Source organism: Onychomys torridus, chromosome 3 (assembly GCF_903995425.1).
Source record: "Onychomys torridus chromosome 3, mOncTor1.1, whole genome shotgun sequence".
Taxonomy (NCBI): Eukaryota; Metazoa; Chordata; class Mammalia; order Rodentia; family Cricetidae; genus Onychomys; species Onychomys torridus.
This window is the reverse complement of record NC_050445.1, coordinates 41,698,793-41,724,905: the sequence shown is the minus strand read 5'-3', so window position 1 is coordinate 41,724,905 and position 26,113 is coordinate 41,698,793. Positions and strand designations below refer to the sequence as shown.

The 26,113-nt window shown below is 41.1% G+C and overlaps 1 protein-coding gene across 1 annotated transcript in view; it reads left to right on the top strand.

Moving 5' to 3' along the window:
* The window catches only part of Snd1 (staphylococcal nuclease and tudor domain containing 1), a 422,881-nt gene that overhangs the window by 50,080 nt on the left and 346,688 nt on the right, over window positions 1-26,113 (top strand). Inside the window, exons 6-10 of the mRNA XM_036180523.1 lie at window positions 3,234-3,325; window positions 4,095-4,253; window positions 5,485-5,591; window positions 8,701-8,791; window positions 21,046-21,159. Of these exons, the coding sequence (XP_036036416.1) occupies window positions 3,234-3,325; window positions 4,095-4,253; window positions 5,485-5,591; window positions 8,701-8,791; window positions 21,046-21,159 (563 nt within the window). The remainder of the gene's footprint in view (window positions 1-3,233; window positions 3,326-4,094; window positions 4,254-5,484; window positions 5,592-8,700; window positions 8,792-21,045; window positions 21,160-26,113) is intronic.

Below are 26,113 nucleotides of genomic sequence, written 5' to 3'. Positions count from 1 at the left end.
GGCTTGGTTCACAAAGCTTACTACAGGAAATATGTAGGGGAGGCTAGCCCTGTACTGTTGCTGATTGTAAGCTGTTAGTATTTTACACATTGTGTATTTTCTATTCCCTCAAGACTACTTAAAACTAACCCTGAAACTTGGAAGTAGAAACATAATCCATATTCATGTAAACATATAAACATATATATATATATATATATATATATATATATATATATATATATGCTATATAGTTTTTGCTAGTTTGGGCCTTTACTGACTGCAGATTTAATAAAATATAAGCAAGCCAGGTGGTAGTGGCGCACGCCTTTAATCCCAGCACTCGGGAGGCAGAGGCAGGTGGATCTTTGTGAGTTCGAGGCCAGCCTGGTCTACCAAGTGAGTTCCAGGAAAGGTGCAAAGATACACAGGGAAACCATGTCTCGAAAAAACAAAAAAACAAAAAAACAAAACAAAAAAACCCCAAAACCCCAAACTACACACACACACACACACACACACACACACACACACACACACACACAAGCCCACTGTAGGTTACTAGTTATTTTGTGAACATCCTAGATTTTGGAGAGAGTTTCATGAAGTCTTAGTAGGTTCAGAAGACAGAAAAGCAGCTTTGCTTTGTGTTCTCCTGGACTCATCTGTAGTTAGAGTTTTCCTGCCTGGCCCAGTCAGGACAAATCTCTCTTACCCGCCAGGCCCATAGACGCTCAGAACCAACCAAGTAAACACACAGAAACTTATATTGCTTATAAACTGTATGGCCGTGGCAGGCTGCTTGTTATCTACCTTTTCTATCTTAAATTAACCCATTTCTGTTAGTCTATACTTTGCCACATGGCTTGTGGCTTACCAGTGTCTTTACATGTTGCTTCTCATGGCGGCGGCTGGCGGTGTCTCTCCCCAACCTTCTACTTCCCAGAATTCTCTTCTCTCTTGTCCCGCCTATACTTCCTGCCTAGCCACTGGCCAAACAGCATTTTATTTGTACAGAGAGATATCCACAGCACTTCCCCTTTTCTTTTTTTTTTAAGGAAGGTTTTAACTTTTACATAGTACAATTACATATAACAAAACAATTATCAAGCAAGAATTACAGTTACAATATTAAAGAAGATATCCTATCTATCTTATATTTGTGAGTCTAAAGTTTTATATCTAACTTATCTTGTATCATAACTGAGGAAATTATAACTATCTAGTCTTCAACCACATCAAAGACCTCAGAAGGATATAATATTACCTGAGAACCGGGAGAAGGATGCAAGCATTTTTCGGGAGTCTTGCAAGAGTAGACAGAGACAGCTGGCAGCCTGGACAGTCACCTAATGTTCCTTTGTAAAGTTGGGGCATTTGTCTTCAGCCCACAGGGCTAGAGTCTCTTGGTCACTTCTCTCAGTGTCCTGTAGAACGTCTGGCAGTTTCCTCTGCAAAGCAGGAACCTGAAGGACCATTTTGTCAAGCAAAGTTTAGTGGTCACCTTTCTATGGGTCCTGCATGTCCAGTTGATCAAGCAGTCCAGGCAAGAACAGTTTCTTGCCCAAATGGCTATTTTTGCCAAGGTGAAGATAAATTCCATATGAAGTGTCTTCAATGCCCATCTTTCTCTCTGAAGTAAATTGGTGCTGCCAGGAGCAGACATGTCTCACTGTCCAGAAAGTCTAAATTTTAAAAGTATTTTAAATGCCATATTTTGTAGGTCTTTGAAGTATTTGAAGATTACCTATCTATCTGAAATATCTCTATATATATCTAGAAGACTTAACTAACATGGCTATGAGTATGATTATCATAGATGACTAATCATTAATCTATTTTTGATTATTCATTTCAATTTAAAATGAGCTATACAAACATAATACCTTAAACAGGAGTAGAAATATACACACAGTATAACAAAATTAACTTTAAGCTTGTATCAATAGACTAAAAAATATACAAATGTAAAACATTTTAAACAAGTTGTTGCTCTTTGGAAGTAAGTTCCTTAATCTACCCTTTAATCCTGTTATATCTATATCATATCCCCTTTTCTTCTTTAGAAAGAGATTGCATTTATAATCAAACTGCTTTAAATAAAAATATTGGTTTTTCTCTGTCCCACACCAGAGGGCTCTTCTGATTTGGGACACAAGAATCTCTTAACCTTTTCTTTTAGCAATATGTCTGGGTTTAGAGAAGGAGTGAGCCAATTCCATCTCCAAAGCCAGCTTGATAATTTTGGGAATGTGGGTGTAGTTTCTCTTACTACTTCCTGCTGGAGGGGGGCGCTGTATCTTATGGGGACACAAAGAAAATTTTAGGATTATGGAGTAGTCCATTAGGGTGAACCTCTGAGCCAGTTGCCTTGAAACCATTTTGGATGTTGGATCATCTGGGCCATGGTGTCATCAGAGACCTTTCAGGTGGTCTTGGCTGATCAAACCTGATGTATCTTAATCCGGAACAAATCCACAGCCTCTGGCTTTCTGTGGAAACAAAAGCAGAGACTCTTTTCCAAAGCAACATATCCTTATATCCAAATTTTGAAGTCAAGGTACCTTTAAAATTTACATATTTGTTTAACTCAACAGCTTTTACGGTCAAATCTTTTTTTGTAGTTAAAAATCCCAAAGACAAGACAAACCAGATTCTCTGTGTAATATCCATCTTTGTAACACTGAAATGCCACTGTGGCTGCTGGCTCCACCCACCTCAGTTTTCCAACATGGCGGTGGTACAGTTTACTGCCAGCTCTGGGTCTGGAGCCATGTGTACCATCAACTCTCAGAAGCAGTTCTATCAAAGCAGCGCATAGCCCAGAAATCTTTTTTTTTTTTTAAACTAGCAAAGGCTAAATCCACCACGCAGCAGAGTAAAGTGTCGCTTATAGATTCCTCATTCCCGCCACACTGCAGGTCAGACGATCACGCCAGGAACTCGCCATAGTAGCTCAAACCCGCAGGCTGCTGCTAACTTGAGAGAGACAGTTAGGAAGCTGTTTTTAGCTCCGTTTTAAATTCTTTTTTCTCAGGTTTTAGGTGGAAACTCTTGCCCCACGTTGGGCGCCATTTGTTGTTAGAGTTTTCCTGCCTGGCCCAGTCAGGACACTCATCCCATTGTTCCACTTCTGTGAGGGAGGCTTTTCAGGTTTTTTGGAGGGAGAGGAGATGGGTTAGGTGTAAGTAGCTTGGGAATTGTATAACTCTGGGACAACTTTCTGTAATGCTCAAAGGTGTTCTGTCATTCAGCTATCATCGAGCATGTTCGAGATGGCAGTGTGGTCCGGGCCCTGCTCCTCCCTGATCACTACCTTGTTACCGTCATGCTGTCAGGGATTAAGGTGAGAGCACATACTGGGCTACACAGTGGGTTTGGGATTTGTGGGAGTGTACAGTAATAGGTGGATTTCTCTGCCTAGGGTCTTTGGTTCTACTTTTCTCCCTACTAGGAGCCATTGGACAGAGGGCTTCATAGTTATTTTGGTTTGAGCTTCATCATGAGACAGTTATATTAGATTTCAAGTAATTAAGGACTGTTTGGTACGGGGCACTGTTGGAGATGTGAAGCTAGGAGAAAAGGGCAGGAGGCATGAGTGGCTCTGAAGCTTGCTAGATAGGAATTGAATTCATGCAATACCCATATGTGATTAAAAAATCAGGGAGCCAGGTGGTGGTGGCGCACGCCTTTAATCCCAGCACTTGGGAGGCAGAAGCAGGTGGATCTCTGTGAGTTCAAGGCCAGCCTGGTCTCCAAAGCAGGTTTCAGGACAGGCTCCAAAGCTACACAGAGAAACCCTGTCTCGAAAAAACAAAAACAAAAACAAATAAAATAAAATAAAAATCAGGGATTGGAAACAGGGTACTGCCTGATCCTTTCTTGTTAAGGGGTCATTTTCAAAGGAAATTAAAATGCTTCCCCACATGGTACGTTTCCTTTACCTTTAGCAAGAAGCTTGGTTGGTCTGGTTGTTTTAAAGATGGTCAGAAGAGCAGTTTTTAGAACTCCCTGAGCTTTGGCCATGGTCTTCACGTCCCTTGGAAACCTGATGTGGGTGGAGGGCATCTGGCTCTACTTAAGATGCATTCCTCATCGTCCTTACTTTCCTTTAGTGCCCAACTTTTCGGCGAGAAGCAGATGGTAGTGAAACACCAGAGCCTTTTGCTGCAGAAGCCAAGTTTTTCACAGAGTCGAGACTGCTTCAGAGAGATGTTCAGATTATTCTGGAGAGCTGTCACAATCAGAACATCCTGGGTACCATCCTTCATCCAGTGAGTGTGCCCTGCAGGTTGGGTTTGATGGGTCTGCCATGTGTTCAGTTTGCTGCTCTTTCTCTCTGCAACATTATCTCACATTTTGGCAGAATTTTTTTTATTTTACTTTTGATATTATTATCTAATGACTTGAGCCTTTTCTGTTTAGATACCATTTGTCATGTAGTTGCACAAATCAGTGCATTGAGCTTTTAGGGCATTAATCTCAAATATTTCTGGCTTCAAGAAGGGAAGTCTTTGAGTCTAAAAGTTGCCAGTGGAAGGCTGGGGTTGTTCACGTCCTGCAGAGGGAGATTCATATGTAGGTCTAGGAGTCAGCTATCCTGAAGTATTGGCACATTAGTCAGGAGGAGACTGATAAATGGAAAAATTATTTCCTGTATTCTAATCTTTAAACTAGTTACCTAATTCTGGTTTGAGTGGGAACTAGGGTTTTGTTTGTTTGTTTGTTGGTTGGTTGGTTGGTTCGTTTTAAATGTGGTTGTAGTTGGGAGTTTGACCTTCTTGTGCACATTGATAAATGTGTTAATTTTGCACAGGAAGTGACCTTGCTTTGTGAAAACTAAGTGGATTTCCACTGTTGTAATGGAGATTAACACATAGTTAATCTACTCTTACTTTTCTAGCCAGATGACTCCCCACGATGGCAGCTTTAGAAGGCTGAGAGGCTTGGTTTGCGCCAAGGTCATGTCTGTTTCTTCTGGAGTGCTGACTCTCTGGCCAGGCCCTGCCAGATGGTTTTCTGTGTCACAGTAGAATATGAATTGTTATTCACCAGGAAAAATGTGGCTTGTGCTTTTCCCACTCAGTCTGTTCTTTAGCTTTCTGCTTCTGAAAAGGGGAGAAAGTGCTGATTCTTAGGGGCAGAGAAGAATAAGGAGTAATCTCTTCTAAAGATTAACATCCTCCTCTGCCCCCAAGAAGAGCTATTGAAATGTCAATTCCATTCAGTGCCACTAACATTTATTCTGCTCCTGTTAAGTAGAGTTGCTGTGCTGGGTGTTGTTGGGAAGTGAGGGCAAGGCTGCTGTGAAAGGAGTCTTACAACAGCATCCCATGTCTTGGGTGTGGTTTCTTAGTTAGAGAAACTACTTTTTTTCCCCCTATTTTAGAAAACTTGAAGTACCAGCTAGATAGTGGCTGTGTTTGCTATGTCAGAAACAGAAAAGTGAATTCTTGGGGCAATGATGTGTGATCCGTGTCTGTCTTTTTGTGCCTTGTTTCTTAGAATGGTAACATCACTGAGCTCCTCCTGAAGGAAGGCTTTGCACGCTGTGTGGACTGGTCAATTGCAGTTTATACCCGGGGTGCTGAAAAGCTGAGGGCAGCTGAGAGGTAAGGCTTGCCAGGGCACCTTGCTAAGTATTCAGGGAAAGAGTCTGGCATCTTCTCTCTCCCAACTGTGGTACTGCCTGTTTATTTCAGGAAAGGAATTGGGAAATCCCAAGAGAAGGTGGGCTATCATATGAAGTGACTCAAACATTAACCTTTAGGTCTAGGTTAGTTAAATGCTGGGGAGTAAGGGCTTAGGGTACGTATGTGGGTGTGCACATACCACAGTGTGTAGAACTCAGAAGACAACTTGTGTTGAGTTGGTTCTTTCTTCCCACCACATGGGTACTAGGGATTGAGCTCAGGTCGTCAACGTGGTGGCAAGCATTTTTACCTACCAACCCATCTTGCCAGCCCACCTTACTTGATTTACTTGAAGAAGATTTTTGTTATTGTTGTTTGTTTGTTTATCGAGACAGAGTTTCTCTGTCTAACAGCTCTGGCTGTCCTGCAACTCTGTAGACCAGGCTGGCCTCAACCTTACAGAGATTCTCCTGTCTCTGCCTCTCAAGTGCTGGGATTACAGGCATGGGCCACCACCGCCCGACTCTTTTTAAATGTTTTTAAGTCACTTTTCTCTAAGTTCTTCTCTTAAGTGTTCTATGTTTTAGGTGTTTGAAATGAAACAAACACGAGACTCATTTCAGCATGGTGGAATGAATTATCAGCAAGAAGAGAGCTGTGATGGAGAGGTGGAGCCTGTGGGTCTTAACAGCTGACTGCTCTAATGTGTTTGCAAGTGTGTTTAAATTGTACATGCTAATACATTCCCGAGGTGATGATAACCTTCCACAAGACATGACATTCTAAAGACTGGCAGCTTGTTCAGGTATCAAGGTCATGAGGAGCTAGATATTTAGCTGAACTCACATTTGGTAGAGTAGATAGAAGAAAATACAGCAGGTACCTGGAGTTACTGAAGGGAAACAATGCCATGCAATCCTGAACCTCCAATTCCACAACAGTGGTGAGCAGAAGCCATACTGGTTAGTAGAAGTAGAAACTTGAGTCTTTGTGACAGCGGACTGTCCTTAGGTTTCCTGGCATAGAACCTTAGCTCAGAATCTTAAAATTACACTGGTTTTGTTAATTTGCTTTTTATCATTCAGATATACAGCTAAGGAAAAGGAAAAGAAAAAATAAAATGATTCTAGTACTCCTTAGGTCTTTTCTGAGGACTTTTACATCCTGAGTCTATAAGCAGAGACATTTGCAAGTTTTTCAGGAAACATATTTTAATCTGAGTCATTTGATAGGATATATTTGACAAATGTATCTTGTCTGATGAAAAGCCAGAGGGGTTACTTAACTTTTTAAAAGTTAGATATTGTCTGGCGGTGGTGGTGGCGGCGGCGGCGGCGCACACCTTTAATCCCAGCACTCGGGGGGCAGAGGCAGATGGATCTTTGTGAGTTCGAGGCCAACCTGGTCCATAGAGTGAATTCCAGGACCGGCTCCAAAGCTACAACCTCTGGAAAAACAAAACAAACTGCAGTATATTGTGCCATAATTTAATTGGAAAGATACAGTAGCCTTATAGATGATAAAATGCCATAAGTACTTGTGGTTATTCTATTATGCTCAATTTCTTGCTTGCTTTGGTTCTGAAACTTCTATTTTCTACTCATTACTGCTCTAAGTTCTTATTTCGGTTGATAAATTTTCTTGACATTTGTCTCAGTTCCTGCCTGTCTTTGAAGACAGTGAGTACAATTAAAATAATATCTATGTTTTCTAACAGCTGTAGGAGACTACAGATTTTTTAAAGTCACTGCAAAACAGACTTAGACCAGAGAATACAAATCATATCTCACTGTATGATTGTGTCCTATATCTGAGCTACTTGTATTGTGGGTGCAATTATATTCTCTCTGTGGAAATGCTTTATGCATTTTACAACCACTACATCCTTCTTTGTCTCTTTCTATGGTAGTGCACCTTAAAAAAATGGTTGTCATACTCTTCTCAGAAATAATAGTTCTTTCCCACTGCACATGCATCCGCTATTCATAAATAGTTTGAGGCAGCTGTTCATTGATCTAATTTTTTTTAATCTTTGCACATATTCGATTTTCCACTCTTGGTCTGACTCAGGAAATAATCTACTGGGTTTAGTATTTTGAAATGAATTTCTGACAACATGGTTTTTGAAGTTTATTAATGAAAATCTGCAGATTTTGTCTTATTTTTTCAAGTACACTTTAGATAGATATGCTTTGTTGATGTTTTTTGAATTGAATCTGGTAGCTGGTAATCCTTTTACAATTCAGATGACAATCAGGCAGACCTGTGATTCTTTAAAAATGTTTTCATGTATATCTTGTTGTGTAAGAAAATAGTTGTGAGCTGGAGAGATGGCTCAGTGGTTAAGAGCACTGGCTGCTCTTCCAAAGGTCCTAAGTTCAATTCCCAGCAACCACATGGTGGCTGATAACCACTTGAAATGAGATCTGGTGCCCTCTTCTGGTCCGCAGGGATACATGCAGACAGAATACTGTATACATAATAAATAAATAAATCTTTAAAAAAAATATAAGAAAATAGTTGCTCTGGCTGGATGTGGTGGTGCACCTGGCTGGGTGTGGTGGTGCATGCCTTTAATCCTAGCACTTGGGAGGCAGAGGCAGGTGGATGCGATCTCTGTGAGTTTGAGCCTAGCTTGTTCTACAAAGTGAATTCCAGGATAGGACAGCCAGTTACACAGAGAAACCCCGTCTCGGAAAAACAAACAAACAAAACAAAACAAACAAGCAAATGTAAAAGAAAAAAGGAAAAGAAAATAATTGCTCTGTATTATAGTACTCAGTCAGAAGATCCTAGATAAAGCAAAGAGTTAATTATTTAGGGGGACCTGTGCTCTCTGAGCTCTAACAGTTGAATACTTGGATCTCAGTGGGCCATTCATAAGTTTATTAGGTTCATACATCTTGTTTTTTTCTATTTGCTGCACACTTTACATTTGTAGTCACGCTTTGTTCAGGTTTAACTATGGTCTTCCTTCTGGATCTGTCCACAGGGTAGGGTAGTAAGATTTTCTTCATTACCTGCTCCTGCGATGTTCAAGTGAATGGACTGGTCTGTGAATGATCTTGTGTCCTTGCTTTGTTGCCAGGTTTGCCAAGGAGCGCAGGCTGAGAATATGGAGAGACTATGTGGCTCCTACTGCTAATTTGGACCAAAAGGACAAGCAGTTTGTTGCCAAGGTGAGTCATTTTTAGCATTTTGATATGCGGAGTGGCCAGGCCAGGCCAGTGATGATACAAGAATCTGAGTCATTAGAAATGCTGTAGCTCTTGACCATTTCAAGAGAAGCTTCCCCACTGTGTGCGTGTGTGTGCGTGTGTGTGCGTGTGTGTGCGTGTGTGTGCGTGTGTGTGCGTGTGTGTGTGTGTGTGCGTGTGTGTGTGTGTGGCATTTCTCATTGTAAATTAGAATAAGTTCATTGTAAGTTCTTAGATTAAAGCTGTGTGCATTAATAGCTCAAAATAGCTCTCATGTTTGAGATACCTTTTTATCTGCTTCGCTTTACAACTGGCACTCTGGGATTTCCTGTATCCTCAGCTTTCTCTTCATTCTTTCTCGAACTCTTGTGGTTTCAATATTTTTCCTGCCCTGAGTTCTTATGGCTGATGTGTGTTGGGGTAGATTGCTTGCTTCCCAGGGAACTAGAGCTTTTGAATAAATTAAGTGGTTATATCACCAGTACTGTGCAAAAGATTTTCCCTTTAAGGTTTCAGTAATTTGAGTGGTAGAGTTCTACACTTTCCCAAATCCTATGAAGCTTTCAGTCTGTTTTTGCTTTTGTTAAGAGGCACTGAAGATTTTGTCTATTTATAGGCAAAGGGTGGTTAAATATCCTCACTTGTGGACAGTGACTGTCTTTTTCATCGCTTAACCATGAATTTAGGTTGGAAAGTCACTAGGTGGCACTGTCAGCTTGAGAAACCCCCAAACTATCTTATAATGGTAACATTCTGAGGAATTGGCTGATTTGTTCTCTCCCCCTCCCTCTCTCTCTCTCTCTCTCTCTCTGTCTCTGTGTGTGTGCGCACGCCTGCCTGCCTACCACCCTTTCTGTCTGACTCTCTTTGTCTTACCATGTTCAGAGTACTAGGTTACAGAGCTCAGCTGGCCTCTTCCCCTCTGTAGCAAGTGTCTCAGTAGCTGTTAGGTGATGGCAATCACTCTTGTTAGTGGACATGAACAGGGTTTGTCCAAGGCAGCATAGTCCCAGTGCATCTTCCATATCTTGGAAGGACCTTTTCTTCCTTTTTCTGACGAATATGCTGTCATGCACTTGGCCATGGCCTGTTTTGCTATCTGAAGCTCATTTTGTTTTGTTTACATGTCTTATAAGGAAGACTGTATCTATTGCAAAGGATGACCATCTGCTCAGCAGGGAAATGGGTCTTCAGTATGCTAACATCACTGAGAGGCTATGATGCCAATGATATAGATGAGACTTGGAAAGATGCCCCTAGCAGATCCTACTGATTGGGGAACTAAGGGGTTGTTAGTGAAGAAAGAATTCTAAAGAAGTAAACGGTTGAACTAATAGCCTTGCCTTTTTTTTTTTTTTTTTTTTGAGACGGGGGTCTCGCTATTGTTGATGTTGGCTTCCATCTTGCAATTGTCCTCACTCAGCCTCAGGATGCTCAGATTACAGGGACATGCTTATCTTAAATGTGACTCTGTTGTCAACTTGAAAAGGGGAAAAATGGCTACTTTAATATTCTTTTAATTTTTAAGTCCGGGACTCTTTGCTCTCTGGGTTTTGTTTTTTAAACAGAATGAGTATTTTAATCACTACATTGAATTTTTATTTATTATGTTGCCCAAGTGGGGTTTATGAAGGATAACCATCTCTCTAGAACCTTGATGTAAATTTAGGTCATTTGAATAGTCACCTACTTAGAAAATTATATTTGTGGATAGGAAAAAAAACTTTGTTTTCTTGAGTTTTAAAAATTCTTGAGCATCATTTTGGTGTGTGAAACAGGGCAAAGCACAGAGAAGGTAACAAAGCCCATATTTTTCTTGAAGTATTGTAATAGAGCTTTGCTTCTCCACTCGGCTGTTCATACAGCCCATTTCGAGATTGGCAAACCATGGGCCCATGCGTCAAGCATGGCTCTGCCCTTTAGTGCATGGCTTGTGGATTGTATAAGGAGAAAGACTGTTGTGTGGCATGGGAAAGCTATGTGAAGTCAAGCTTCACTGTCACGCGTACATGGGGAGCTAGGTGTACTTGTCTGAGCGCTGTCCGTGGCCCCTCCTCTTCTTTGCGGTCTCATCACATAGACAGGCCGGCTGGAGCTCACAGACATCCACTTGCCTCTGCCTCCCAAATGCTAGGTTAAAAAAGGCCTGTGCTGCCATGCTTGCTAGTGGCTCTCTCACACCCTACTATCAGATTCTTACTGGGGTATGTAATTGGTAGCAAGCTGTTGAATCAATTGCAAAGCATGAAATACTTACTATCTGGCCCGTTACATAAAATCTGATGGCCCTTGATCTGTATGAATTGTATCCGTGCCTTTCTCATTGTTGTGACCAAATATCTGACAGAAAACTTGAGAGAGGAGTGATGTGTTTTGGCTGATAGTGTCCTGGCTGGACAGGCCTGGCCCCACCACTAACTCTGCGCATGGAGTTAGTAGCATGTGGCAGGCTCTGCACAGGGGCTGGAATAAGAAGCAGAGAGTTCAGATCAGATTTGAACCACCAGTGTATATAACCTTCAAGGCCCACTAGTGACCTACATCTGCCAAATAAATGCCACATCTCAAGGGTCCTGTAGCCACCCAAATCAATACCATCATCTGGGGACCAGGCATCCAAACATCAGCCTGTAGGGGACATTACACACTCAACCTATACCACTTACTGTAGTTAGAGTTTTCCTGCCTGGCCCAGTCAGGACAAATCTCTCTTACCCGCCAGTCCCACAGTCGCTCAGACCCAACAGAAAGCATACAGAAACTTACATTGTTTACAAACTGTATGGCTGTGGCAGGCTGCTTGTTATCTACCTTTTCTATCTTAAATTAACCCATTTCTGTTAGTCTATACTTTGCCACGTGGCTTGTGGCTTACCGGTGTCTTTACATGTTGCTTTTCATGGCAGCGGCTGGAGGTGTCTCTCCAGCCTTCTACTTCCCAGAATTCTCTTCTCTCTTGTCCCGCCTATACTTCCTGCCTGGCCACTGGCCAATCAGAACTTTATTTATACAGAGCGATATCCACAGCCACTTACCTTTCTCAGAGAACCCTGATGGGGCGTGGGAGCTTGAGAGGAGTACAGTCCAGGTAGTTCTTCCATACAGAAGGAGTGGCTCAAACAGGAACAGTGTTGTGTGTGGTCAAGCTTATTGTCTGCTGCAGATTGGCAGCCGCTTTGTTTGTTTGAGACAAAGTCTACTGTAGTTGTAATTCTGACCTCATGATCCTTCTGCCTCTACCCCCCACGTGCTGGGATTACATGCTTGTGCCACCATGCCTGGCCATGTCAACTGCTTGGAACATTATCCTCTTTCATGTTTCTGAATACAGGGCTTATTTGTTATTTCTTCTTTGTAAGAGTAACTCCTTTCCTTATTCTGTGGGAGAAATGTATTTAGATTTCTCATTCAAACACAGATATTCACATGGACATACACACGGTCTTCCCCATTTTCCAGTATGATTATGATTTTGTTTAAATTAATAGTATTTACCTTGTAAATGCTAATAACTTTATTCAGAGCTATATTGCATAGTAAAGCTAATTTTCATTTTCTATACTTTCTGTTTTCCCTGGAGTTAGTAATTTTTGAAAACATTTACATGCACATATATTATACATATTATTAATTCAACTCTCAAATTCTCTGTCTAAATTTTTTTCTCAAAGCATTCATTCAGTTTGCGATCTTACTTCAGTAATTCTGTCTTGAGACCTAGGCAGTGCTGCTCTGGAGTGACTGACTGCTCTTTCCCCCATGAGGAGTTTCTTCACCTTTTCATTTCTTTGCCATCACCATAGGAGTTTTCTTTGCCTTCCTCTCAGATTAGATCCTGTGGCTTTTTCTTTTGGATTTACTGTATCACTTTGGTGGCACATTTGTTCTCTAACTTCATGAGAACAGACTGTTTGAGGTAAAGTTTTGAAGTTGCTCCTATCTATTTTCCATAAGCACTCAGTTGATAATCATTGGGTGTGTATTAGATGCCATTTCCCATGAGAATTGATATAGTATTGCTCAGTTGTCATTTAGTTTCTGGGGTTTGTTGTTTGTCCCCACCTCCCCTTTTTGTGATCTGAAATGACTGATATTTTCATCCATGTATGAGTCTTTTTCTTTCTAGAAGGAATTACCAAAATCTTTTTAAGCCTAGTATTCCGACGCGTCATAATGATGCAACATTGTGCTTCAGTGTTGAGACCTAAACTGCTTTGTTATCTTTCATATTTTCCTCTGTCTTTCCTCTTTCTAGATCTCCTCTCATCTGGATGCCATACTTTGTGGCTGGTGTTTGGATCTTTCCTTCTTATTTTCTTTGGTTTTAAAAAATATTTTATTGTTTGAGGCGAAGGTTGTATTTGATCACCTGGGCTTGCCTTGAACTTGAGATCCTCCTGCCTCAACCTCCAAAGTGCTGGGACTGTAGGCATGCATGACCTTTCTTTCTCTTTGTCTCTCATTTATCCTTTTCATTTCTGTGAATTTCATTTGTTCTGTGAATGAATCTCTTCTATTATTGCTATTTAATATTACAATTCCAGAATTTGTTTCATGTCCTCTCCTACTCTCTGGAGAAATACTTTTAATTATTTTGCAGTTTCCTCCATGTTCTTTGTGTTCTCTTGATGGTTATTTTGGCTCCTTATTTTTCATATTAGAGGCGCCTCAGGTATTTGATAGACCTTGGTTGTCTCTCATTTAAGAATAAGGTTTTAATACTATGTTGTAAGCATTGGAACTGTGGGTGTGGGGCATATGTCTTGAAATTTAACAGCTGTTTCAGAGAGTTGAAGCCCGTCCTGGTGTCCAGCCCCTTGGCTGTTACTTAAGATGCCTGATTTGGTAGTTACTGAGTCTTTCTGGGCCTCCGGAGTTAGGGAGTAGGGCACTGCATCAGATTGACTGTTCAGTTTCTTCACTTCTGACTTAGAATTGGCATTTTTTTTTTTTTTTTAATTTTTCGAGACAGGGTTTCTTTGTGTAGTTTTGCGCATTTCCTGGAACTCCCTCTGTAGTCTAGGCTGGCCTTGAACACACAGAGATCCGCCTGCCTCTGCCTCTGGAGTGCTAGGATTAAAGGCGTGCGCCACCCCCCTCTCCCCCAGCGTCAGGATTGGCTTTTATGAACCCATGAGTCAGGTACTCATCCATTTGCCTGCCCGCTCTCAGGTTCTTACTGCAGTGTCTACCTCCAGTTATCTGTATAGTCTTGAGCTTATGTAAATAGATGACTGAGGATGTTAAATATATCACTTAAGATTTTTTATTAGGAAAAAAATATTTGGAGAAGGAATCAAAATAAGTGTTTGGGGGGCTAGAGAGATGGCTCAGAGGTTGAGGGCGAAGGTTGTTCTTCCCAGAGGTCCTGAGTTCTATTCCCAGCAACCACATGGTGGTTCACAACCATTTGTAATGAGATCTGGCGCCCTCTTTTGGCCTGAAGGGATATATGCAGGCAGAACACTGTACATCATAAATAAATAAATCTTTAAAAAAAAGAAAAAAAAAGAAACACAAAATAAGTGTTTGGATCAACTTCCTTAATTGGTACCTAATATCCCATTGTGATGCTATACCATAATTTATTTAACCAGTCTCAAGAAGGTTGCTGTTCATTTAAGATTGTAATTTCCCCCATATTTAGAAAGTATAGTGAATATCTGTAAATGATGGTTACTGTCTTAGAGGTGGTTAGAACATATTTGTAAATAGGTCTTCAGCAATATTACCAGAAGCAAGCTTAGTTTCTAATATTTCTCTGAAGAAGGATTGACCAACTTCTTCTGAAAGAACTCACAATAAATATGTTATGCTTGGCAGGCCACTGCTTTTTGTAACCCCAAACCAACTGTGACTTGGTAGTATTTTGTAAACAATTGAAAATGTTAAGATGTGGGAGTGTGGCTCAGTGGTATAATGTTTGCTAAGCATGTGTGTGGGCCTAGGTTCAATCCTTAGTGCCATTTCCATGACCTCCTTCATTACCCCCAACCCCAAACAAAAGAAAGGTGTGTTAATGCCCAGTAAGTTTTCAAGGAAGCTGAACAAAGACCCTCACACCCACAGGCCTGTCAGTCAATTCCAAACAGGGCTTTTTCTTCTGTAGTTACCAGGTTTAAAGGCACTAATTGTATAGAACACAACTAAAACAACCAGAAGTCCTTGCAAGGGTGATTCATGACCTCTTCATCAGGATGCTTTGATGTCTGATAGTTGATTTCTGGAGAGCTGTAGATGAGTGTTTGCCAAGAGGTTCACTGTGAGAAATCTGAAACTCAACTAAGGATTTTCTTGATACATGTGGCCTGCTGAAAGATTGGTTTCCATCATCTGCTTAAGTGGTTTTATCCTTCAAAGAAAGAGCTCCAAAGGAGGGCTCTCCTTGTCTCTCCAGGTTAGCAGAGAAGCATGTTCCCTTCACAGCGATTAGCTGAGCCTGCCTGAGACTTTTGTGCCGGTTGTGGCCGGCCAGTTCCCTGCCTGCCTTCCCTGTGGCGTTTTAGCTGATCTGTGCAGTTTGTAGCCATATGGTCCCCTGAGCACGTGGCTTGGCTTCCCTGTCCCCACTGCTGGATCTGTGGGCATTGCAGATTTCACAGACCTGAATAGCATTGTTGGGGGGAGGGGAAGAGAGCTTGTCCCAAAGAGATGTCTTCTCACTGCCCTGCTTATTAGAGACCTCATGTTAGTTCTCTAATAACATAAACACACAGCACCCCACTTTGTGCTTTGAAAAGATGTAAAACTACTCAAACTCCATCCTTCAAGCTTATCCTTTGAGTCATTTCCTGAGAGCCCAGGAAGTTGGCTGGCAGTGGTAGCCAAGACCAGCATTGGAGATCAGGTAGTACGGAAGGTAGCTATGGATATAGCATGGATCTGCTAGAATGCAATCATTTAGTTAGCATGGAATTGATTTTACTCCAATATTGCTGTGTTTCTAGTTCAAGAGTTATTCAGCACCATAGCTGAGATTCCCTATCCTGGTTTGTTTTCTTGGTAATTCATCTACATAGGTTTACTGTGGCATCTCTTCATAGTTGTGCTTTACATTAACTGTGGGGTCGAGCCTGTGCTCGCCATCTGTTTGTGCAGTCTGCTTTAGGGAAATGCCAGAGTCTTACCTGTTTTTCAGTTTTAAAAGTTGTTTATAGTGCTGAGTATTGAACCCAGTGTTTTTGTCCATTTTTAATTGCACTGCTTGGTTTTGTTGTTGTAGAGTTTTAGGGATTTTGCAAATATTCTGGGTACTAACTCTTTGTCAGATGCATGGTTTAGAAATATCATCTCATATTTTATAGGTTGCCCTTTTACTATTAGTTCTATTTTTGGAGCACAGTGGTTGTTTTTGTTTATTTATTTTTAATTTTTAGGCAATCCGATTTGGTTTTATATCTAATAGATCATTGCCAGATGCAAGACAGTAAAGTTTTTGCCCTGTGAATTTCTTCTAAGATTTAAAAGTTTCATAATTAAGTTATGGATCCAGTTTGATTCAGTTTTTAGTGTGGCACTAGATTATTTCATGTCTCAAGCTTCCTGGTATCATTTGTTGCCACCTGTCTTCTTCACTTATGAATCTCCATCCTTGTCAGTGGCCTTTTGAGCACATATGCAAAGGTCCATTTTTGCACTATTCCATTGTCTGATTTGCAAGTCTTTGCCAGTCCTGTATGGTTTCCGTACTGTAGCTTTGTCGTAAGTTTTGAGATGAATAAGCATGCATCATTCAGTTTTCTTCTTTTGCCTATTTAGGGGTCCTCTGCAGTATGAATTTTGTTATGGGTTTTCCTATTTCTGCAAGCCAAATCAAACCAATGAGCAACCTGTCAGACTTCTTTTGTTGCCATTTAAGTGGTACATATAGTAAAACTTGAAGAATACACACAAATTGGCTTGTTATCTTACTTTGTTTTCTTGTCACTGTGATAAAATACCCTGACAAACAATTTGTTGGAGAGAGAGCTCACAGCTCAACATACAGTCAGTCCATCACCAGGGAAGGCAAGGTAGGAGTTTGACAAAACTTGTCACATTGCATTTGCACTCAAGAAAACAGTGGACTACTTCCAGCTGCCTTCCCTGGCTCTTCTAGCTTAAAGCACCAAACTCTTCCACATTTGTTATAATTAATGAACCAATATTAATTTGTGGATATTAATTAAAGTCATTACTTTATTCTTGTAATGTCTTTTTTCTCTTTCAGTAACATTAAATTTGCTTATATTACTTCCTTACAGCATGTCAGACTCTCTGTGTTTTCCTTGTGACCTTGATTGTTTTGAGGAGCAGTGAGGTATTTTATAGGATGTTGCCCATAGAAATTTTGTCTGATGTGTGCTTTCCTTTTAGTTATCTATGGTAGTATGTGATATGACTGTGCTTAGTTGGCTTGTACCAGGATATTGTTGTGATTATTAACATTTTTTTTTTTTTTTTTTTTTTTTAAAGCAAGATTGCATTTGTCCTTCTGTGGTGAACTAGGGAGATAGACGTAAGCACACAATGCTAGGGTGCAGGAGAAACAGCCGGATGTCGGGTCTCAGTGAGGTAAAGGGGTGTGTCTCCTGTCTAGTGGCCTCATCAAAGGGCACGCTGGTCGTAGTGGAGAAGCCCTGCTTTGGTTGGTGCTTGCGTTGCCTCTTTCTGGACTGAGGTTGGTAGTGGTGTCAGAGCTGTGTTGGACATGACTGGGGTGCTATTGGGAAGGTGTCTAGCTCAGAAAGCTGTTGGAAGGCTTTGTCATTTGATGCATGCTGCAGGCTTCTAAAAAGCCAAACAGCGGCAGCCCCTGGCCTCACAGTTAGCATAGTGGGGGACTGTGCAGACAGGCAATATGGCAGGGGGCCAAAGAAAGGGATCAGTACTTCTTTCCCCTGACACAGCTCTGTAGTTCTCCTGACTTGTGGTGGCCTTTAGCCTGTATCTTCCCATCACAAAGACATTTTTCTTGTTACAACTGGACTTCAAGCGATGTGGAAGGAATTGGATTTAGTGCATGTAATGTTGAGTCCAGATGGTGAGACTTGTTTCTTATAGATTTCTGCTGCTGAGCCTTGGGTGATCTCTTGGTGCATGTGCATGAGGATGGCTTGGTTAGAGATCTGTAACTTGTAGTGAAAGTGAGCCGTGGGAGCATACTTCAGTTATCCTGAAGAACAGCTTCCTGAGAAATAGAGCTATTCCAGTGTAGGCTATATAGCTGAACTGATGAGCAGGCTTTGGATAGGAATCCACTTTGCATTTTACTTATTGCATAGTGTGTGTCTATACCCAGTATTTTATTGATTCTTCCATGTCTCTGTAAGCAATTGCTTTTTTTTTTTTTTTTTTTTTTTTTTTCTGGGCAGTAATGACACAGTTTACAGAGAAGTAGAAAACCATACCTCCCCCCAACTTCCTTTCTTCCCTCCTGCTCTCTCTCTCTGAAAGCTAAGCCTTACATCCTTGGCAGCACTGGAGTGCGCAGTTCTGAAGAGGAGGTTGCTAATCAGGGATATGCCAAGCAGAGAGTCTGCTGCTGTGGCCTAAAATTTAAGCTTCAAGAACCCATTTGCTGCTGTCACTATCATGTTATAGGGTGACGAACACCAGCTTTGTCACAGGGGATGCTTAGATCTTCACATTTTGCAATCAGGGTGAAGGTGTGACACTGTGATACTTTCCCCTGGTGTCATTGCTCTCTGAGCATGCTTGGAAGCCAGGGCTGTCAAGATAGTCTCATGTCTTAATATGGGGAAGTTCTGTATGTTTTTGGCAACTGACAATTTAATAAGAGTTAATTTGAGTTTGAGAGGAAGTATAGATCTGTCCAAGAGTAAGGTTTTGGAAATATTGTGAGTCGTGTGCATGTGAGATGACTGAAGATTACCTTGTTTTTCTTTTGGTATCCTTTCGAGGGAGTTATTAACTGGTTGAGTGGCTGTTTTGCTTGGTGTGGCTTAGAGGAGTCTTTTCTCTGGCTGGCAGTTAGAAGGGCACGAATGGCAGAGCCCACGCCCTCACGTGATCCGTCACCCATGTTCTTGTCACACAGTCCTCACCTTCTGAAGGAGAGAGGCAGCTCGTGGGACCTTTCCTTCTGGGGCCTGTTGTCACTCTTGATGGCTTTGGGAACGTAGTCTATTGGCATGAGGAGCTTTTCTTGGCATTAATATGTCTAGATGGTAACAGACGTAAGATTTTCTCTTGGTTTCTGTAACTGAATCTACTTTTTCAGTTGTATCTTCTAGGCAGTATCTAAGTACCTCATGGGTTTTTTATTTATGCAGGAAGCTCTTGAATTTGGAGGGTCTTATACCTTTTGATACTACCCAGTTCTAATAACCAGTCCTAACTTGGTCCTGGTTTGCCTTCGTGTTTTTTTTATATATATAATATATAATATATATATTGCCTCTGATCTTGAAGTTTCTCTGGCCAGGAGAATTTTTGGTTCCGACTTTCTGGGTTTTAGGGTTTAACTTTCTTGACTCAAATCTGTCATACGAATATAATAAAATGACTATGGTTACTTGACATTGTCTTTTGCTGCATTCAGAGTTGCAGGTTAATCTTAACATATAGCAGATAAATAATTCCTAATTTCCTTTAGTCTGGGTTAGACCCTTCATTATCTTTCTGACTGCTGGCCTTTCTTCCTGCGACTTCCGTTATTCATAATGATCAAACTCAGATCTTCTCATCTGCCAGCTATCGTCAGCCTTTTATGGAGGGACACATAGCTTGATTCTGACTGGCTTCTTTTTCCTTCTTCCTATTTGATGGTACTTAGCTACTGCCATTTCCTGTTGTGCATATTTTCTAACTTGTTTTTTCTTGTTCTAAAGATTGTCCCTTAGAGTATTCCTTATTCCACCCATTTATATATATATTTATTTGTTTATGGTATGTGATTGGTTGGTTCTTTGTAAAGGTGGGGAACAGCTGTTTTTGGATGAGTCTGCAAATAATTGAATATACGCTGTGCTGAAGAATCTTAGGCCTTCCAAGAAATAGTCCTCCTTTAAGATACTTCCCAGTGTGCCGTCCATCATGGCAGTGGACTGTCTAGCTGCTTTTGTTTCGTGCATAAAAGAGGAAAGAAATTTTGCTAGTCTTCCCTCCTTTTGTGGCAGTTGACCCCGTAGTTCAGCCACCTGGTGGTTCCTGATGGGGGCCTGATTGAAGCATAGAAGAGTCTGATTTTCACTCTGCAGATGGAATGGATGGGAACAATATTTTGTAGTCAGCAGCTACCTTGTAATGCTTGCAAAGAAAGAAGAAGAAAAAAAATTCCCATACAGCCTTGAAACAAGGTCTGGATATAATTGGGTGGATTGTTGGCCATATTACAGGTTCTGGTTATAGCCGTGATGTGGTACTGTCCCAGTGTGAATGGCATTTTATTCTGTACACACTGGTGGGATGTTCTAACCTTCACAGAAGAATATTTGTGCTTTTGCCCTTCAAATAGATACCCTTGTATCCCAGACTGGAAGTTAATCGTTTTCAGCTGAGAGTGGGGTGCAATGCTAATGATTTTTGGTTTCTAAAATCAGACATGTCCATAGTAGCATTCTAAAAAGATGACTTGTAGAGTAGCTGAGGTAATATTTTAGCAATTTAATGTTTCTGCTGTGAGATTAACAGCTGAGCAGCTTCTTCCCTGAGCTGAAATGACAGTTCTTTTCATCCTTCACTTGTTTTTGGTTTTTCTGCTCTCTATTGGGGCATCTTGTTTAGATTCTCTCTCACCCTTTTCTAATCTAACCCTTGCCTTCTGAAGGTAGGATTTTGATTTTTAGTTTTAAACTTGCATCACGAAACTTTCAGTACAGACTAGATTTAGTGTGTTGGGTTTTTTAAGTTTTTATTCTTATTTAAACAGAGTTTTTACTGTCTAGCTCTGGATGTCTCATTTTGGAATTTACAGTATAGCCCTCCCTTGCCTCAAGCTCATAGTGGTCCTCTTGCATCTACCTCCTGAAATAAATTATAGGTGTGAACCATCACACCTGGCTCAGATTTCTAGTTTTTCAGCTCTACAGTTAAGCACAAGAAATAAAATTGATCATCTTTATGAATGAAACAGCTTCTGTCTTATTAAGAGATTATTATAAGGTCTTTGGAAATTGATTACCACACATGGCTGCTTATCTCACCCTTTGTATCTGCCTGTGGTGGCCTGGTTCTTTGCTGTGTGACGAGGACCCTTGACGCCAGTCTAAGTATTGTTGCCTTCTAACTTGCAGGTAATGCAGGTATTGAATGCTGATGCCATTGTTGTGAAGCTGAATTCTGGAGTCTACAAGACCATCCACCTGTCGAGCATCCGACCACCAAGGTTGGAGGGAGACAACGTTCAGGTGAGACCAGGGAAGTGTATTCGTGACTTTTCTATTACTGTGATAGAAACACCATGACTGAGACAGCTTCTAGAAGGAAGGGTTTCTTTGCTGTATGGTTTTAGAGGAACATGATTCTGTCATGGTGGGAAACTTGGCAGCAAGCAACAGTGGCGATAGGAACTGGATGCTCACTCACATCTTGACTGCACACACGGATCAGGGGTTGGGGTGGGCGTGTAAGAACACGCACACATGCCACAAGGCTTTGGAATGTCAAAGCCCATACCCAGTTAACATACTTCTTTTAGCAAGGTATCTCCTAGGTTTCCCCAAAATAGTGCCACCAGCTGAGGACCAGGTGTTCAAATACATGAACCTGGGGGGAGGGGGGACATTCTCATTGAAATCACTCAGGAAGGTTCAAGTAGAGAAGCCAGAAAATTGGTTAAATATAATACTTATATGTGAAAATGCCACCACAGACAGATACAAAAGGTGAGATAAATCTTTCTACTCCATTTCAAAAAGTTACTATTGGCACTCCTCCCCAGGAAGCTGGAGAGCAGTTAGGATTGGGAATATGTGAGATAGTGGGTGAGTTTTATTTGAAGAAGATCTTAACATTTCTGAGTGAATACGATGGAGAAATTTTGTACCCAACTTACATAGTAACAGGGCCTATTTTTGATGGTCGTCATTTTGGTTTGGTAGTTCCTTATGGTTTTGCTTTAGGAAAAGAAATGAATGTGTGTGTATATGCTCCTTGGGGTTACTGGCTTACCTTTTACAGTTGTTACCTAGACTGTTTGAATTGTTTTGTACTATTTGCTAAGTTTGGGCTGAATGAATGCTTGCCTGACTGTATGACTTTAGTATGTATGTAAGTTCTAAGAAATGATGCTTTGGATGAAAATTCCAGCAAGAGTTGGTCTTCAGTGTGTAGGTCGGTAGTTTGTGGTTAGATTTCATGATGATTTTCTTCCTATCATGCTGAGATTTGATGTGGTAGGGATGAGGATTGAAGTTGAGTGTTTTCTTGGGTTTGTTTATGTCTTGCTTTAAGGCCACGACTCTTGCTCTTGGTACTTCCCTTGGCAAGAGTGAGTGCCAGAGGGCACTTTTTAGAAATTAAACATCATGGTTGAAGTTAGTGTTGTGGTTTATTCACTTTTTTATTTACCTCATTTGTGGTTCTAAAGATATGAAATTTGCTCTTCCATTGTTTTGTGCACACACATGTTGTAGTGTACTTACAAGCTGAGTTTCAAACCCTGTTTCCATTTTTGTGGAAGTTTATAGACAGCCCTTAAGAGTAAAATCAAAATATCATGATTGTCTTTTGAGTCAGTTCATGCATAAAAAACACATACAGGATGGATGATTTCAATGTCTGGCCAATCAGTTCATTTGCTCTCTTTTTTCTTTGTAGAGGAGGCAATTTAATGCAGTAAACAGTACTGTGGTAAGGTAGAGAATTTAAATGCATGAAAGCTTAGAAATGCCAAAATGAGGTTGTCTCAGTAACTGTAGCTGTGCCTCATTGCACAGAGTAAATATACATCTCCAGTTTGATCAGTATTGGGAGTCATCCACGATTCTGCATCTGTGCCCTACAGTTGGAATTGAGGTTCCCACAGCAACCACAACTTTGAAATTCTTGAATGTTAATTTTTATGTCTGTATCATTAGCCAAAGCATTATGTTAATGTAGACTGTGGCTGGATTTTAAGCAGTTTTTAGGGGATGGGTGGCATTGGGTTTAGGTGGAATAATAGGTTTTCTGAAGAAAGAGCTAACCTACTGGGAACTCAAGTTTTTCCAGGTTCACCTGGAGCTCCTCAGCTGCTGAAAGATACTTTTCTCTTAGCCTAGTAGCTGATGGGCAGTTGTTGATTTTTTTTTTTGTTTGTTTGTTTGCTTGTTTTTTTTTTTTTTTTTTTTTTTCGGAGCTTAGGCTGAATTCTGATTATTCCATTTCTTGTTTCCTACCAAAATGAGTTATCTCTTTCTTTCTCTGCTCCCCACCCCTCTTCTCTTTCTGTTCACTCCTGAGATCTTATTCCATTTTAAGAAAGTTCTAAGTAAGGCTTAGTTATAATAGTCTGAAACATATGGCTTTGAGAGAAATAGGGAGTGATTGTCATTTGTTCATTAAATTCCTCTGGAAGATTGATCCTATTAGAGGTCAGTGATATAGCACCCCCTGAGCACGATGATGGCTGTTCTGCTGTTTCCTTGAGAAACTGTATTCAAAAATGAGAAGTAAGCACTTGAGGAAGGGCACTGAAGGCCTGTCTTGCAAACCACACACATATTGTTTTAAATTTTAGTTAGCTACACTTAAAAACTAAAATATATTCGCTTTCATATGTTTGTTAAAACATATCCAAAATATTATATCAAATTTAATGAATGCTAAAACATTAATGAAGTAGATGATTGTTGTTCCTCCCCCCCAGTCTTTGAAATCTGGTTTATATTTTACATTTATACCTCATCTCAGTTCTTTGTAGCATCATTCAAGGTTTATGTAGTTGCATGAGGCTAGTGGCTACTTGTATGGACAGCACAGCTTGAGGGTACGTAATGAGGGCCTTATGATGAACTGGAAATTATTTTGTTTAACCATGAATAGACTAGCAGATAGTTAGATGCTAGGGTATAAAAACAAATGGGCTTGGTCATTAAGGGTCATATGTCAAAGACTTTATGTTGTTTTTTAGGTTTTGTCTTGAGGAATTTTAAGCCGAGGAGAAAGATGTATTTAGACTTACAAACTCTTAATGTCAGTGATTTGCTTTACAAGATATGAAAGTAATTTACATTTGTACAAAATTGATCTATAAGGAGTAGTTCTGGATTTGTCTTTTGATAAGCCTTAATTGACCGTGTGCCCAGGGGAGAATGGTATGACAATCGAGAGCTGTAGCTGTTATTCTAGAAGTCCCTCTTGGTCCTGCAGGATTCAGAGTATTTGCCTTTCTCCTTAAAGAATTCCCCCGAGTTCTTACAAAGAGCTCAAGATTCTCCTCTACATTTATTCTAACGTTAACAAAAATTTACAGTATTGGTGTAGGAAGAAAGCCTGTCTCCAGTTCCCAGCCGTACTATAATTTATATAGACGTGTGAAGTCTGGGGAGTAGACATGCCCTAAGTTTAAGGTTTCCAGTTTCCTTTACTATTTTCCAATGTTAGTACCCATGACAGGCAGGAAGCCTAATCAAGTATTCAAGGTAGAAGCAGGCATAGGGACACACGCCTTTAATCCCTGCACCTGGGAGGCAGAGGCAGGTGGATTTCTGTGAGTTTGAGGCCAGTCTGGTCTGCATAGAGAGTTTCAGGACAGTAAGGGCTACATAGAGAGATCCTGTTTCAGTAAATGAATAAATATAAAAACTATATTTCAGGTAGATCTATTGGAGGCTAGTACCTGTGCTAGCTCATTTGGTACCTTAGTACCTTAGTGCCAATTAGAAAAGGATGTCACTTCCCTAGGGAGCCTCAGGCCAGTCAGTATGTGTGCTTGGCACACAGAGTAGAGACTGAATTTCAGCTCCTGTTCTGTCTTTGTCCCTTTGGCTAGGTGCCCTTGTGTAAGATACAGCTCACACAAGAATATGTTCCTGCTCTAGCTAGAATAAGATCTGGTAGAATCTCAAAGGAAAAGATGGTGTATTTTTGGGAGAATGGGGAGTGGCCGTGTGACTGCAGAAACCCAGAATGCTTGAGGATTGTTTGGGATGAAGGTCTGTGGTGGATGGCTTGTACAGGGCCTTCAGGCATGCACTTGGGAAATTACCTTCTGTCTAATTACCAGGTACTTTCTTGAGGGTCAGTTGCTTTGAAATGAAGAAAGGTGTAACCCAGTAGCTTATGATATGAGCCCTGTCCAAGTAAAAGAACCATATGGGAGAGGATGCAAATGCAGAGCTGGAGGATTCCAGGAGAGAGGTCTTGGGTGTGAGCATTGTGATGGGCAGGCAGATGGCCTTGAAGCAGTTCCTGCCGTGGGGTGGCCTTCTGAGCTCCAGAGGAGGACCCAATGGGGCTGTTGCCTTTTAAGAAACTGGAGTACATTCTCTTCACTGTTTCTCTTCCTCCTTCCCTAGAAATATTTAGTAGCTAAACATCGACTAAAACAGATCTGCTGAGACATCTAGCTAGAAGTTGCCAGGAGGGTGGTGGTAATAGAAAAATTGGATTTCCCCCTCTCTGGTTATTTTCTAATTGGAGGTAGGAGAAACACTTAAAACACAGATCAGAGCAACTTTCCCCCCAATCCTTTCCTATATTGCCCAGACAGGCCCTGTGTTTTGATGGCAGCTTGGTTTGTTGGTGGACAGTGTGATGGGAGGGTTAAATGCAAGAGTGTGTAGTATTTCCTCAGAAGCATTCAGGTGGCTGTGCCTGCAGATCTTGGTCTTGCTTCTGGATTATTCCAGGGGAATCCATTGTCAGCTCTTAGGAGATAGACGCTCCTTCATGCTGAAAGTCTGTTTAGAACTCCCATGTGATACTTTTTTGAACCTGCACAGGTATCAGGGGTTTTCTAAAGGCAGAGCTTGCTTTATCCAGTTGTTGCATAAAGAAATAAGTACTAAGTCTCAGGGAAAGGCTCTGGCTTTTCCAGCTGCTGCCTTGAAAGGAGATAGTACCTTGTGCAATCTCAGGGCTTCCTAGGGAGCTCTTGGCTTTGATCGGAAACTGGAAAGCCTAGTGCTCCATCTCCTAGAGCTGCCTTGGGCTTTATGTTACACTTGGAGTGTTAAGGACAAAGGAAACAGCCCCAGGCTTCCAGTGAAGGGGCTGACTTATTCCCTCATGAAGTCTGCGCTTGCAGTGCTATTGTGGTTGGCACAGAGAGATGGGGCTGAAATTTACCTCAGAAGTCAGGTGCATCCTTTGCCCAGCCCCCACATGTTTAGTGGATCAAGTTTGCTTTTGATTGCAGAACCTTTTCTCAGGATCCTT